The following is a 16,642-nucleotide window of genomic DNA, read 5'->3' as shown; positions in this document are numbered from 1 at the left end:
ATGTTCAAAGCTGGTTTAAATGACGAAACGATACAAGAATGCATCAAGTTTTAGGAGGTCGCTCTAAAGAAAAGGACTCGATCTTCAAGTCCGATTGTGAAGAGATTCAATCGTGTGAAAAATTCCTTACACACTGTTGACAATTTATAGTATTTTCGAGAAGAAAGATGTTTTCATTTTCTCACCTCCCACGTGATGAAAAATGAAGCCTCGAACGATCTCCAGAACCAGGTCTATTGTCATAACGAAAAATTTTGTTTCATAAAATTTCAACAGTTTAACGATCAATGAGACAATCAACAGCTGATTAACGTTAACAACTTTTAACAGAGCAACGTAGATCTAAGAGAAGGGAACAACGTCGACAAACCATGGAGAGCAGACGGCGTCTTAGAGGTGAAACTACCCAGCGAGAAGCTGAGTAACTTGAAACTGGAAGTTTCGTCGAGTTTGTTGCACTCCAACGAGCCGGATATCACGAAAGCAACGGACACCGTGAGACTGACGTACAACAACGACAAAAAGATCGAACTGGACTCGGAATTGGAGCTGAAAGGACTGAGCAACACGATCACGAATCCCAGCGAGGGTCAAGGGAAACTAGCCGTGAACATTCTGGATCTTCCTCGCGTACAACTGTCGGGCAATTACAAGTTCAACCCGACGTCCGAGAAGAAGACGGCTACGAGCGTTTTGGACGTCCAGTACGGAGAAAAAGCGATCTCGTTCAGGTCCGACAGCGAGTACCTGCCCGCATCGTCCACCATCAATATCAAGGCCAAAGGCAATTTGCTCCACGAGAAACTGCGCAACGTTGACTTGCAGCTCCTCTACACGGTACTTTCTTATTAAAATATTGCCATTTCAGAATGACAGACGTGAAGAATGAAAATCGCGAGATGGATTTAATATCCTTGCTCAATGAGAATTCATTTCACTTCGCCTTTGTTAAGATCAAGGGTTTCTTTAACGTATTGTTTGAGTAAATTGTTTCTTCGCAAAATGGTATACGCCATTAAATTCGTCGTGAGGAAAAAACACTATTTTTATCGATCTACGCAAAAAAATGTAATTCCTCGGTAATTTCGGAGATATCTGACAAAATATGATTCGCACGCCCAACTTTGATTGACGATAAAAAAAGATACAGGTCAAACGTTTCCTCGAAAGCTACGTTTATGCCAAATTCCATCAAAATCGTTATTTCAAATCAAAATAATTATTTTAGGAGGTCATATTATATTAATTTCAATTGAAGGAGAAATTGATCTATGAGAAAATGTTCCAAAAAATGAAATAAAAAAGAAAATAATTCAGAAATAATAAATATAATTATTCTAAATTTTAATATTATTTTAATATAAAATCTATGATATCCTATAAATGTTCTTTCACGAATAATATCTCGAAATCATAAAAAATTTTAATTGTAATTAAATTTATAAATATAATTAATATTAAAAATATAAATTTAAAATTAATTCATAATACAATTGTAATTAATAAATTTATTAAATTTATTGATATAATAATTGGTCATGGTCTAATTTTAACTAAAAAAAATGGAAAATTTTTTTCCATTATAAAATACTAATTTGATTCATTAAAATATAATATTAATAAAATTGAAAAACATATGCTTGAATAATTACGGTACGTTGGTACTTGGTACACGATATAAAATCAAGGCATGATCAATCGATAGTTATTGACGTTCTGCAACAGTGGATGGTTCATTGAACCCCAAGTGATTATACGATCGTGACTGCCCTTAACAAACTTTGTATTTACAGAGATCGGAAGAGGAGAACAAGGTGTCGATCGACAGCAAAGTCGTTGCTGACGGCAACAAGTACACCCTGAATAGCGAGATTCAGCATCTGGACACGAACAGCCTGTTCCACGTGATAGCAACGTGCCCGAATGGGAAACGAGAGGTGCTCTCGAAATTCCAGAAACTCAACGACAAGGAGTACCAAGGTGAGTACCCGAGACATTCGACACAGTGTGCCTTCCCGCGAGAATCATGCCTGATGACTACGTTGATTTCGTTGATGATCGCAGGCGAGTGGAGAGTGGACACTCCGAAAGGATTCGTAAAGGCGGACGCGCACTTGAACCTCGAGAGTATCGACAATTTCGTGATCAACGCGAATTTCGACAGCGACAAGGTCAAGCACCGCAAGATCCACGCGGAGATTGCCAACAAGCCAACGGCGAAGAGCGGGAAAACCATCACCGTCACCGTGACAAGCGACGGAAAGAACGTCGTGACCGGAAGGTACCATTATGTTAAACATCTAACTAAGTAGATCAGACGAAAATTCAAAGTATTCCAGGACGTGAGCGTAGGTTAATACCCCATCAGGATATAAACACAATAGGTTAATATTGTATTACATATCCAGTACGAACTACAAACGACGCGACGAAGATGGGAAGATCGTGGTAGAGGGTAACGGGAACTTGAAGATCGGCGAGAACACCCGAAGCTCCTCGTTCAAGTACACCCGTCAGCAACTTAGCCGTGAAAAGGACGGGGAGGTCGGCGTGGCGATGGTGTTGAACGCGAATTTCGGCCCGTCCGCCATCGTCGGCGAACTGAAACTCTCCAACAAGGAGCTGCACATTTTCAACAGCTACTGCGAGCAGAACAAAGACTGCGCTCTGTTCAAGCTGCAGTCCATCGTCAACGTTCAACGTGAGTAACGCGAAGTGACGTTCAGATTTGTTCAACCTGGCGCGATATCTGTTGATCGGCTGTTTCAGTTCGGCTGTTTCAAAAATAGTGTTGGATAGTGCAACGATTGACGCACAACTTGGCGAAAGCACATTCACGTAATTAGGGGAGAAAGCTTCAATACTGATACGACATATCGAAGCATATTGTACATTGAGCATCGCGACTAAACGCTGCGGCAACTAAAATACGCTTAAATACGCAAAATTTCGCTTTACTTTCCAGAGAAAGCTCTACTGAAACATCAAGTGACGGTGGAAGTAGACTTGAAGAAGTTCAACGTGCCAGTGGAGTTTGGCCTGAAGACCAGTACCGAGCTGAAAAACCCGATCTTCGATCACACAACGAACCTTTATCTTCATTCCTCCAAGGACAAGACTGAATACACTTATCAACTGTACATTCATCCTAAAGAAGCAGGTAAGAACAAGGGATACGTGATTATCGAAGTGATTTGAAACGTCGACAGGGTTGATTTATTTACGACATTTCTGGTTACAGCTTCCATATTAACGTTGCCTTCTCGCGAGGTCGCCACCATTTTGACATACGATCTGCCAAAGAGCAAGCAGACAGCAGCGTACAAGATTGACGCGTCTCTTTACATGGACAGAAAGAACAAACCATCCGACAAGACCAGCCTGTCTGTCATCGGAGACATTAACGTCGAAAAGAACAGCGTGTCTCTCAGTGGAGAAACAAAGTTTACGTATCCAACGCAGCCAAAGGTAAAATATAACTTTCCTAATCTCTGTACAAGGCGTTTAAGATCTTTGAGAAGCTTCTAAATTTCAAACTTTTACATCTTACAAACCTCGAAATTTCCAACTTTTTAAACTTTTAAATTTCGAATCCCAAAGCTTTAAATTTTAAACTTTCAAAATTCTCAAATTTTTAAATTTTACACTTCTAAATTTTCCAAATTCTTAAATTTTAAATGTTTCAACTTTCAAATTTCGAACTTTCCAAAAATTTTTCTGAATTGAATTTTCCAAATCTGATTTTCAGGACATGGTGGTGAAAGGAAATCTCCAATACGGTGGCGAGCAACTGTTCAACGCCAATCTGGACGTCGACGTGTTCGCCAAGCGTGCCCAGAAGATCACGATCGCGGCGAATCTACAGAGGCAAGAGATCCCAGACGGCAGAAACGTGACCGGCCTGATCGAGGTGAACAGCCGCGGTCAACAACTGAAGCTCGACTTGAAATCTCACTTGACCGTGTCGAGCAAGCAAATAGGATTCGGTAGTTTGTTCACTTACAACGACGTGAAGCAGAAACCAAAGACCTTGGGAGCTCTGTTCTCCGCTGACGCGAGCCACGTCTCCCTGCTGGTTACTTTGCCTGATCGGGAGCTGATCAGGGACGAGTGGAAGCTCGATATCTCGAAGAACAAGCAGAAGATCGACAGGGAACTGTCTCTGTTGGGCGACGCTCCTCGCGTTCTATCCCTGGAGGCCAGTGACTTCAACAAATTCAAACTCGAAGTCTACCTGAAAGGTGATTTTACAGTTTAATGAGATGAAATTCGATTTTGAAGCGCGGTTGGAACTTGTCGACGTTCGAGAGGTTCGTTTCATCAACCGTGTTCTTCGTTTCAGACATCCCCAAGGACAAAGTGATCGTCAATGGTCAAATGGTCTTCGGTCAATTGGCGCAGATCCACGCGGACTATTTGAAAGACGGGACGAAGAAGAATCTGTTCCACGCGTTGGTCCATTTGGACGAGAAACAGTTCCTGAAGCCCGACTTTGGTTACAGCAAAGAGAACATTGTCGAACTGTTGGTAAGTTGATCAAGTCACACAAGCTCACGCTCGATAAAAATCTGTTTAATTGATCTGTTTAAATTGATTTGAATATCCTTTCACAGCAAGTCGTTAAAAACAAGAATCTTGCGCTGGTAAACAGACTGAAGGAGATCAACGAGTACGCGTTGGAGCAAGTAAAGGCGGAAGGCACCGACTTGGTGGAGCATCTGAAGAAGGCACAGCCGAACATGAAGCCGCTCGTGGATTACTATCAGGGAGAACTGAACAAGATAAAGAACGAGCTCAGCGCTGACGAGACCATCAAAGAAATTCAGGCCACCTTGTGAGTATTTCTCTCTTTCCCCCCCCGAGGGATTTCCATTTTCCTACCTTTAGTAATGGAACGACACCTAACGGAAGCATGCTTGAAAAATTACTTTGACACCTTTTCTACGTTTAAGCGTGTAATATGTCCAGTCCAAGGGAAAGGTTAGATGGGACTGTTATAACGCTAGTGCACTCTATGGGTAGAAAAAAATTAAAAAAAAATAAAAAAAAAGAAAGAAAAAAAGAAACTGTTACATACAAGCACAGACTCAAAAATGTTATACCGATTATATTCGTCCTCACTTCGTACTCACTCGATATGATCTTACAAAATAAAGAAAACATTTCTGAGCCTATGTTTATATGACACTATTTTTCTTATCTTTTTTTTTTTTTTTACACATAGAGTATGCTGGCGCACTTTGGCGGAAAAGTCCTTGGACATCGTGTACGTATACGTTGTAGTATTCCATGTTACATAGAGTGTATATCCATCTACGTAGATCTACGTGTATTGCGATGACTGTCAGTCATGACGATACGAAAGTAAAGCAAGAGAAAGCGATGTGCGAAAATTGGTAAAGAAAAGATCGTTCGTTCTTCTGTTGTGAAGGAACAAATACTTCGGCGCGATCATCTCAGCCATCACCGAGACGATGAAACAGGTCGCGAAAGGGGTCGAGAAGCTTCAACAACAGCTGAACGAGCTGACAGCCACACTGAAGGAAGCTGTCAGGTCAATCTACCCGAAACTAAAGGAGTCGTACGACAAAATATTCCGTCACGTCGTCGACATCGTCGACACCGCGGTGAAACTCGCCAACACTTATCTCAACGCGGTCCTCGACCTGATCAATCAGCACCAAAAGGAGATAAAAGACGTGATCAACGTGGTCACCGGGCTGTCTCAAGACTTCGCCAAGGTCGTGCTCGTGGCGTTCGAACAGATCAAACGGAACGTCAGCGAGTTTTACACCATGCTGGTGAACGAGCTGAAGGCCCTGCCTGTTTACGAAATGCTGAAGGAGAAGCTGGAGGAACTGAAGAACTTCGAGGTGCCGGAAACGGTTTTGGGCCCGCTCGAGGAAGTGTGCAAGATCACGAAGACCGTTCTGCCTACTGAGGAACTTCGCGAGCTCGTCGACGCTGGCTGCCAGTACGTCGTCAAGCATCTCAAACAGGAGAAGGTACGTCTTTATCTACGGTTGAAAGATTTTTCACGAAGGGAAATGCCTGACGCAAATTGACGCGAAAAGAAAAATGTACAGTGTGTTTGACAAGGATGCGGATGCTATTTCTCTGAAACAAAAGTATTCTTCTTGCAGAAATCGAAAGTGCATCTAAAATATTATTAACAGAGTGTCCAATCTCCATCACAAATAATTTAAATCTCTAAAAATTCACTGTTTCGTATTCTACAAAAATTATAGATTGGTCGTTTTGACCACTTCTTAGTGTCAATACTATCTGTCACGTTGTATATTAGTATAAGAGAGATCCGACTGTCCGAAAGCTCAGAAAATGTACACGATTTTATTTTACGACACAGTTGGACGAGGTGAGCGAACTGAAGAGGCTCTACTCGCACTTGATTGCCGCGATCCAATCGCTCCTGGGTCTCGTGCAGAAACAGACAACGTTGGACAATTTGTTGAGCTACGTTCAATTCCAACCACTCGACTTCAGCCTGTGGTACAGGCTTCCAGGCATTCCCACCGTTAGATTCTCCGTTTTGAACCTCTTGCGTAACGGAGAGCTACCGACGCCTTTGGACTTGTACCACGCTTACAGGTAATAAAGCCAATCCGAGACGGATGAAATCTTGCAAAATTGCGTTCGAATATCTGTCTGTGAGGAAAGAAGATTCCGCGAGGCTTGAATTAATCGTTACGCAGCGCACGACCAATTACACGATAAATCAAAGTGACAGATATAAATCACGTTTTCAATTTTTCTCGCTCTTGATCGCGATTATGTACTAACAATCGTTTTGTTACGCGAAAGACGAGTCGCCTTCTATGAGCGTCAGTCGAAAGCCATACATTACATAGCATAGCTTGAAGGAAAGGACTCTTCGAAGAGTCTTGAGAGAATACTTAACACTGAAAGAGACTTTTTGAACAATTTCGAGAATCGACGAACCAAGACGACCAAGTTGCGTTAGATTAAATCTCTAAATTTGGCGTTTAGACCGACTCTGTACGTGCAAGATATCGTGCCACCGTTCAGCAAGTGGGGAATAGTCACCGACGGAGGCCACTTCTTCACGTTCGACGGACGCCATTTGAGCTTGAGCGGCACCTGCACCTACATTCTGGCGCAGGATATGCAGGATGGGAACTTCTCCGTCGTGGCGAACTTCAACAACGGGAATCTGATCAGTATCACGATCACCGAGCCTAAAGAGAGCATCACGCTGAAGAACAACGGGAACGTAAGTGAAACAAAAGAGAAAAATTCCGATCGACGATTCGATCGGATCAAAGGGCAACGATTTTGACAAATGTCGCAAAATGGTAACTGTGTCTTGTTTCTTTCAGATTTTGGTGAACAACAAGCCGGCCGATTACCCAGCGAACACGAACAACCTGCACGCTTTTCTCATCCAGCCGTTCGGCAACGTCAAGTCCGATTACGGTGTCTGGCTCACGTGCACGAACAAAGCGCCAATGATCTGCACCGTCCAGGTTTCCGGCTTCTACCTGGGTAAACTCCGTGGAATCTTCGGCGACGCGAACAACGAGCCTTACGACGACTTCACTCTGCCCTCTGGAAAGGTACGCGTCTCGCGTATCGCGAGATTTCTAAAGGGTATTTCCCGCGTTTACTCACGGAAGCGGGGCGTTCGTGGAAATTGCCCGGACACCGAGGCGCTCACGTGCCTCGCCGACCGGGGAGTATCGTTCGATCTTTAAAGGGTAACGCTCCTTCCTCAAGCGTGCGCGTCGACTCGGCGGCTTTTTTTCCGAGGCAGCTTCCAGCCCGTCGAATATATTTCCAGGGGAAAAAGAGTTAACTACGCGCGCGGAATTTTTCACGAGACTCGCGTCGAAGAGATTGAAAAACACTCCCCTAAGAGACTAAGAGACACGCGACATTACTAAAACTTTCGTCGCCCCATATCAAATATTTTCCTTTTAACCTCTCGCGCTGGAACAACGTGTCACGCACGTCGCGGATTCTTTGTCCCAAAATTGTAATAGTTTCTCAGTTTTAAGTATATTTAGAGTCAAACGAAATAGGCGAGACAAACAATAAATATATTACTTCTCAATAATTTCTATCCGGTGATATCGTGGCGACGTGTTCGAAGAGAAAGCGACGAATTATTGTATTACGGTTTGGTCACTCGTTACGGTCCGCAATCAGTTGCCAGCGCAGGCGGTTAATGGAAATCTTTTGGACGAACGTCTGTCGACTGGTCGACAAATAGCGATTTTTTTTTTTTACGAACAGTTCGAAAAGGAGGATCTTTTTTTTTATCGTTTTTAGATCACCGAAAGTGGAGCAGAATTTGGAAACGCGTACAAGCTGAAGGGTGAATGTTCAGAAGCGACTGCAGTCGACCACACAGCGCGTGCTCCGGTCTGTACCGACTACTTCACCGGCACCGCAACATCTTTGAAGTACGTGTCTCTTTTTAAATAGACTTTGTACTACTTGCATTACTTGTGCAAATCTTTTCGAAAAACGTACATTTACTGAAACAATATTAGACTTGTGCCGGAGCTGGAAAACATTACAACTCCGTTTTCTCTTTACCAAGTTACTATTTCAAGGATCAACACACTCCCTGATATCGAGCAATTTAACTTTCCTCTCTGTTAACGTTAATTCGAATTCAATTTCTTCCCTGTGTCAAATACAAATTTTCCAATCGCATTGTCAATTACACGCGCGCTTTTCTACCCGAATATTGAAAATATGTTCCTCTAATTTTTAATGAAAATGATATAATGTTCCATCTAATAATATACTTGTAAATAATATATATTTCTCTAGTATCTGACGAAATATGAAAATGATATATTCGTCTAATATCTAACGAAACATTATTATACAAAAATATTATTATACGAAAATATTATTATACAAAAATGGTTTAGTATTTATTAAAAATAATATATCCCTCTAATATCTAGTATTTATTAAAAATAATATATTAAATAATATAAATAATATATTATCTAGCATTTATTAAAAATAATATATTCCTCTAATATCTAACGAAATATTGAAAAATGATACATTCTTCAGTGTCTATAGTGAAAACGATACATGCCTCTAGCTTCTAATGAAATACGATTGCAGATCGTGCTTCGACATCGTCAATCCGGCACAGTATCGCGATGCCTGCGATCATGCAGTCGCCGGTAATACACCAGCAGGCGCTTGCATAATCGCCAGCGCTTATCACACTGCTTGCTACAAACAAGGCGTCATGAGCACCCGTATCCCAGCGTCTTGCAGTGAGTTTTCTCTGAACTTAATTTCGATGCTACGCGCGATACTAAACGCGTTTACTTTTTTTTTTTTTTTTGACGGAGCTTAAATAAAGCTAAATACTTTTCCCGTTGTTATCAGCGAACTGCAAAGTTGGAGCTAACAAGGTCGACGTAGGCGACACGTTCAGCGTGAAAATCCCGAAGAAAGAGGCCGACGTTATTTTCGTGGTGGAGCAGCAAACGCCGAACGAGAAAATTTACAAGGAATTGGTTGTACCTTTGATGTCCGAACTCAGAACGGAATTGAAACAGCACGGAGTAACGTGAGTTGGATGTTCGATTCACCGTGGAACAAATCTGGCTTTTCGCTCACGTACAGTGAAGACCATAACTGTACCGATGACAGTAGGAAATTGTCGATAATTTCAACCGGCGGTTAAACTTCGTGAAACAATCAATTTGGTCTCGTTTTAAAGCGTGAAACTTCTAAACGTCTCGACAGACGTGAGTCCGTTTCTCTTTTCTTTTCTTTTCTTTTTCTTTTTCTTTTTCTTTTTCTTTTTCTTTTTCTTTTTCTTTTTCTTTTTCTTTAAGTGATTTCACATCATGCAGTGAGATACAGGAAAATACGAGAATACTTTTTCTCTCGAAAATCGTCAAAGTTCAAACGCGTGCAAGGATGTTGAAAAATTTTTTTCACCAGTAAATTAATTAACAGTATGGTTTTGAAGATTGAAATTTTTCGTTTACAAAGAATTCTTTAAAACTTGCTACACGATTTTTTGACCGCTTTATTGAACTTGAAACAAAGCGTTATTTCTTGAATTTTTGTCGTTTGATCGGATTTTAATTCTTAAAATTATGATAGACCCAGTTACGAAGAAAAATTGTCTCGTACGCTTGAATTTTTACAATTCAATGTTCCAAAAAGAAAGTATCCTTGCGCGACTTGCAAGGAACAAAATCACGGTTGTCAAAAGTTTTAAACGAAACCAAGTGGCTCGTTTTCTCCTTTCTTTACGAAGTTACATCAGTTTAAATTATCGACGATATTTCATCGCCAGTGGTACAGTGTTCGCAGTAGCTTTCAGAATACGTCTACAGTACCGCCATTTTATCGGATTACATCGGATTTACCGTCGTTGTTACAATTCATTTCACAGAGACGTGCATATCGGACTTATTGGATACAGCGAGAAGATGAAGTGGCCGTTGCACTACACGTTAAACGGCGAGACCAACATCGAGGGCGAGGTGAAAAACATGAAGTTCGACGAGAAGAAACCAACAATTACTCTGCAGGTAACCATGCTTTCTGGTCGACACAGAAAACGACACGATCACGTTACGACTGCTCGATCGAAATCGAGTTTATCCTTTCGTTTGCTCCGCGTGTGAATAGTGGCGACGCTCATTTAAAAAGAAAAGAAAAAGAAAAAGTACGGTGTGATAAATACAAGCTGACGTAACAAAAGTGTCAAGATCACTGAAAAGTTCAATTACACCTCCGATTGACGTAACGAGCATTTTTTCGCGCGTCGTTCGTCAACATTTTTTCTTCGCTCGCGCGTGTAAATCACGTAGTTGGCGCCTCGCGCGTTTTACAGCAGTGAGAAATTGATTCACTGCTCATTATTTTCCTCGTTGTAAAACATTGGATATTAACGGATATATCGGAATAGCAATCATTTAGCTACGTAAAGAGCGATCGTTAGATAAATCAGGAAATAAAAATAGATTCACGTGGACCGGCACAACGAAACATACTCGCGGTGGCAAATTGCTGCTCGATGAATATTCACGCGATTAAAACGCGAAATCCGTGTCTATCAAACGCGTGTTACGTGCGATATCTCAATGTTCTTTGTTTCGTGTAACACGTTCGCTGCGTTCAATTACGAACGTATTTATTATCGTAATTTCATAGAGACACGAGAAGTCGCGTCGTTTTTTCTTTTTCTCTTTTTTTTTTGTTTTCTTTTGCAACTGGCGTCGTTCATGCATGCGCCAAGTAAAAAGGATAATGACTTCCAGGAAGCAAAGAATGGCGATACAAAGACGAAGCTGGATTATTTACACCAGAAATTGGACGTCGAGCTGGGTACATTCAAATTGACCGACGCTTACGAGGCGGCAATTCGATATCCCTTCAGACCTGGCGCAGCCAAGGCTGTAATTGGAGTGATTGCCAACCCTTGCGAGAAGACCCCGTTCCTTATTTCGGTAAGCTAGATTTCTACTATCTTCAACAACGAGGCAGCGTTGTGTTAGTAATTAATTTAGATCAACTAGAATCAGGGGCAATCACGCTTCCAAAATCTAAATTGCCCGAAATCTATACTCTTGTACACGTTCCATTTGTTTGTAGAAGTGTGGATGAAGGTATTGAATAGGTAACTAATTCGAAATTATAGTATTAGTATACCATAGATAAAAAAATGTCTTTACTTATATTTCTGTTTTGTTTGTGATTGTTTGTAGAAAGGTGGATGAAGATACTGAATAGGTAATCGATTTGAAATTACAGTATTCTAATCTAAAATACTTCTATTTATATTCTATATATATATCTAGTTTGTTTGTGATTGTTTGTAGGAATGTAGATGAAAGTATTGAACAAGTAATTGATTTGAAATTTACAGTACTAGTATACAACAAATAAAAGAATATCTTTACTTACAGTCCAATTTTGTTTGTGACTGTTTGTAGAAGTATGGTTGAAGATATTGAACAATGGTAATCGATTTGAAATTATAACATTCTAATTTAAATATTTCTACTTATATTCCTAGTTTGTTTGTGATTGTTTATAGGAATGTAGATGAAAGTATTGAACAAGTAATATACCATAGATAAAAAAATATTTTTACTTATATTCCTGTTTTGTTTGTGACTGTTTGTAGAAGGGTGGATAAAGATACTGAATAGATAATCGATTTAAAATTATAGTATTCTAATCTAAATACTTCTATTTATATTCCTAATTTATTTGTGATTGTTTGTAGAAGTGTAGACGAAGGTGATACATTCTTTTTATAATTTCCTTTCATTCAATTATCCCGATTCAGATTTCATTCCTTTAGTTTGATAAAAGCAAAACCGTGGCAATCGTATCGCAAAGAAGCATACTTATCACAATCATGCTAGAATACTAGAATTACTTATTCCGACTGTTTCAGTTGCAACAAATCAGGCTTCTACTCGGTCACAAGATATACCGTGATTTGGGACTCACCTACTACCATGTGTCGTACCCCGAGGAGCTGCTTGTCTCGGGCAAAGCTCAGAAGAACATCGTCGGCTACGACCAGGACAGCGTGTACACGTTCGCTGACAGCAAGAAGAAGCCTCTCACCGGAAGCACCGACATGAAGAGCAATCTCTCGCCGGCGATCAAGGACGTCTGCGCTGACTTCGCGGTTTCCGTAAGTGTTCAACAAGTGATCCTCGTCTATTATTAGTTGTATAGTTCGTATTCCGTGAGCGTTTTCGAAAGACGGTAACAAGCAAAGAGAGAGAAGCTTACCTGAGAATCATGTTTCCAGTCTGGTGGTGCAGCGTTCAGTTCGAACAATTTCCTGGACGCCAAGCCGAACCAGAAGAAGCAATTCGTCCACGTGGCCGCGAAGAGAGTCGCCGACGGACTCGTTAACTTAGAGCTGGAGAAGGATTGCTCGTGCGAATACCAGTACGGTATGATCGGTCGTGCTCAGTGCAAAATCGTAGCACGCAAGGAGGTGAGTAGCAGATTTCACAAATTTCTGTAAAGCAGAGAATCAGAGACATTTAGAAGTTGCGACCATTTGAATTTTTCCTCTAACGTTTCATCTCTAAATCGACTGTAAAAATTTCATAATCGCGCCAACTAGTTTCTCTATCGAATCGAAGCGTTCAACAAGACCAAGTAAAATAAAGTCAATCGAAAAATCTAACACAACTCGAAAAATCCACAGCGCGTTTTAATTGCGCTTTGGAGCGAATTGGAATTTATACCATTGAGCCGAGTAATTCGCGTCACCCCAGTGAGAAGCCGGAGTTGAATCTTTCTCTGGCCTGATGAATGACCGGAGCCGTGTATTTATGTTTCAGAGACCCAAGGGAGGAGCGAAGGATTAAAGCGAGCTCGTTGCGCAGACTATCATTACTAATTAATTTAGGTGTATTGTGTTTGTTACTTTGTTATGATACGGCAGTCGTATTTTTTTTTATTTTTTTTTTTTTTTCGATATACTATGTAAGCAAATTAAGGTCGACGGTACTTCCCAGCGACGGGGAAGGCCACAATTATCACGAGAAACTCACTTTCCCTGGGTCGAGATTCGCTCTCTGGCGAGGCTCGTCCGACACCGATCGTCCCTATTTTCTCCTTTATATATTTCTTCGCTAGTTATCACGTATACGTTGTGTAATGTGTAAACGTTGAAAATTCGCTGGCAAATCAGCTCTTATTACGGCCTTTACAAACGCATCAGGTATTTAATAACGTTTCGACGGGTGACAATGTAAGGAAAAGAAAAGGAAATAATAACCGCAATGAATAACGCAACCGTAATACCTGCACGTCCGACACCGCGAACGATACACCGGAACAACATCGATTCGATTTACGGTACGATTTGTACGGCTTACCTTTATTAAATTAAGATACCGGTGCTGTACAACTCGAGGCTAATCTGAATTCAATACCGACCGACGTACCGTTTATCGTCGATGCGAATGAAAACGATCATACGCGCTAAACAATACTATGGCTTGTGAAGAAATATACGTACACTGTTCTTGTATATATTATTGACGTTTGACGTTTCTTGTTCGCCCCTAAACCTCTCTCTCTCTCTCTCTCTCTCTCTCTCTCTCTCCGCTGAATCCTGCAATCGCGAAAATTTCCAGCCAGGGAAATAATAAGATTATCGTCAAAATTGGAGTCGATCGATCGATCGATATTGCCCGCGGAATGTTCCCTTCGATTTTTCGATTTAATCTCTCCTCCTTTTAATTTTAAGAGACATTCGCCCGAATTACTATATCATAGACAAGAACGATCGCGTTTAATTTCATCTCGCGGAATGAAATTTCGCTTCGCGTTTCCATCGAATCGAGACGTGGCAATGTGAAATATATCGCGAATGCCAGAAATTGAGGAGCAATTGGCTAAAAGGCAAGTGGCCGAGGGCAACGATTATCAAAACGAAGGAAATCGAGTCACGTTAATGAATATTCAACGGGCTCGGAGACAAAAACCCGGGAGGGTTGATCGCGTTTCAACGGAATTCGTCGAATAAAACGCTCCGCTCTCGTTTGTCATTGATTTTATTTGTTGAACGTAACCCAAGTTTCAAGTACAATTACCGTCACGCTCGCATTGTACAGAATCTTGTCTCGATAGTTCGTGACTTTCTTTTTTTTTTTTTCCCCTCTCCAAAATGTCTATTTCGTCACACTCGAAAAATTGCGATTTCGACAATGTCGCAAAACCAAGCGACCAGCCGCGGAGAGGCTACGGATTCTTTTTTAGACACATTCACGTGATCGAGGAGGCTTTTTTATACGTATCGTTCTCGCGATGACGTTAATGCCACGTCGGTCACGATAGCGAAGTGTGCATGCACACACTATTTACGTTTGCCGCCGTGGTGTATCTGTATTTGAAATCAAAATTCCTTGCCTGGTTAATGAGGGAGGTTCATCAGATAACTCCCAACGACCACCGAACCGGTGGTGTGTTTATTTTTAAAATGTTTGCCTTAATTATCTGTAAATTGCTCTTTCGCAATCAGCGATGAGAATATTTTGAAAAATTTATAAGGAAAAATTTATCGCCCTCTTGGCGACGTGATTAATTATTTAAAAAAAAATCTTCGATCGTACTTTTACCAAATTCATTTATTTTTAATCCGAATGAAAATGACAGCAGAGTTGCTTCATTTATTTTCATTTTATTGTCCCAAGTCTTTTCGAAATTAGCAATGTTCTATCTACATTATTTATCCTGTAGCATTTTGATCGTAGCAGAAGAAAATTTACTGACCCAACAGCGACAACGTACACCCCATATATACGCGATAATGCGTATCACTAAGCGCGAATTAAAATTGAGAAATGGAGCGTGAGTGTACTCGAGACAATTCAATTCGAGAAACCCTACGCTAATACGTCGTGTAACAAATCGAATTATTTGCAAACCACCATCAGATACTTTTCTTCGGCTGTGTCCGCTTTTCGTTGAAAAATCAACAGCAATTAAATTGAAATTTTGTACACGCGTGAAAAGTAAATCGTAACAATAACTTTAACGCGTGATTAAAGAATATTTCCTCAAGGATCGTTCGTCGTTGTTCTTCTAAAGTCAAGCGAAATTTAATTGAAGAGATCATACAACATGCTCTACGACGACGACAAAGTAACAATTACGAAAGACGAAAGGAAAGGTCTGGCGTATCAACCTTTTCGTTATCATTAAAAGGAAGGAAAAAAAGAAGGGGGGGGGGGAGGAAATAGCGACGGTAGAAACTTCCAGATAAAGCAGACAGAGAAATAGAGCTGGACAAGATACGCATTGTGCAATCCGCGGCAGACAGAATCTACTTCGCTGACCTACTTGGTTTAATGCGAGACTACTTAACCCTTTGATGACCACCACTGCAACTTGCGCGAACCTTCTCTTCTGCACACATTATGGATCCGTGCAGTTATTTCTACCAGTTGGAAACAGCAATTTTGCATCGCACAATTTCTCACCTTTTTTTCAAAGAAAACGGGAAAGAAAAGAAAAACGCGTTTACCGATAACTTACGAAATGAAATTTCTCCCGAATAATCGTCAAAATTATGCGATCAGAGAAAGATCCTGTGAAACATAGTGAAAACAGGAGGTGACAAAAGTTTGGCAACTGTGACTGTAATTGGTTTGCATTCGGCACTGCGAAGCCGAAGAAAGTTCATGGCGAGAGGAAGTAACGGGGCAATTTAATAAAAACTTCTCGATCGCCTGGATCAACTACATACTAGGTTCTCAACGAAATTATCCGGGATCCACCGATGAACACAGTTTGCAGATTCAAACTATTCACGAGTAAATCCAATCGCCTCGCGAGTCCGTTTTGTCATTTGCTCGCTCTGCCACGCAACAGATTATACTTTTTTCAAATGTGTATACATAGGCCGCGACAAAGTTTAAATTTTCGAAAAAGAATCGGTCGTTTCGGTTGCACCGAAGAAATTACATTCCAGATGTATTTGGTAAGAAAAGAACGACGAATCTTCTCGAACCTGAGTGAAAGGTATCTCTGTTCGTTTAATAAAACTTCCACGTTTATTACGCGGGATATACATACGTGGCAGATCGATTCTTAATAAGATCGTTTTTCCAAAAAAAATCTT

General features: G+C 40.9%; 1 protein-coding gene across 2 annotated transcripts in view; it reads left to right on the top strand.

Annotated features, from left to right (window-relative positions):
- The window catches only part of LOC122534506 (apolipophorins), a 31,163-nt gene extending 17,116 nt beyond the window's left edge, over positions 1-14,047 (top strand). Inside the window, exons 7-28 of one of the 2 annotated variants that reach the window (XM_043665196.1) lie at positions 331-837; positions 1,794-1,980; positions 2,065-2,281; positions 2,409-2,701; positions 2,966-3,160; positions 3,242-3,468; positions 3,749-4,241; positions 4,343-4,527; positions 4,614-4,834; positions 5,225-5,266; positions 5,432-6,005; positions 6,368-6,609; positions 7,009-7,252; positions 7,359-7,595; positions 8,311-8,444; positions 9,130-9,287; positions 9,403-9,586; positions 10,427-10,565; positions 11,298-11,486; positions 12,443-12,688; positions 12,809-13,000; positions 13,353-14,047. In XM_043665196.1, coding sequence (XP_043521131.1) covers positions 331-837; positions 1,794-1,980; positions 2,065-2,281; positions 2,409-2,701; positions 2,966-3,160; positions 3,242-3,468; positions 3,749-4,241; positions 4,343-4,527; positions 4,614-4,834; positions 5,225-5,266; positions 5,432-6,005; positions 6,368-6,609; positions 7,009-7,252; positions 7,359-7,595; positions 8,311-8,444; positions 9,130-9,287; positions 9,403-9,586; positions 10,427-10,565; positions 11,298-11,486; positions 12,443-12,688; positions 12,809-13,000; positions 13,353-13,379 — 5,133 coding nt within the window. In that variant the 3' untranslated portion in view covers positions 13,380-14,047. Of the gene's footprint in view, positions 1-330; positions 838-1,793; positions 1,981-2,064; positions 2,282-2,408; positions 2,702-2,965; positions 3,161-3,241; positions 3,469-3,748; positions 4,242-4,342; positions 4,528-4,613; positions 4,835-5,224; positions 5,267-5,431; positions 6,006-6,367; positions 6,610-7,008; positions 7,253-7,358; positions 7,596-8,310; positions 8,445-9,129; positions 9,288-9,402; positions 9,587-10,426; positions 10,566-11,297; positions 11,487-12,442; positions 12,689-12,808; positions 13,002-13,347 lie in introns of both variants that reach the window. The other variant, XM_043665197.1, reaches the window with a different exon arrangement.
- The last annotated feature ends 2,595 nt before the right edge of the window (positions 14,048-16,642 follow it).

The sequence above is a fragment of the Frieseomelitta varia genome, unplaced genomic scaffold, assembly GCF_011392965.1.
Source record: "Frieseomelitta varia isolate USP_RPSP 00005682 unplaced genomic scaffold, Fvar_1.2 scaffold_607, whole genome shotgun sequence".
NCBI lineage: Eukaryota > Metazoa > Arthropoda > Insecta > Hymenoptera > Apidae > Frieseomelitta > Frieseomelitta varia.
The sequence above is the reverse complement of the archived record's forward strand: the minus strand, read 5'-3'. Positions and strand labels throughout refer to the sequence as shown.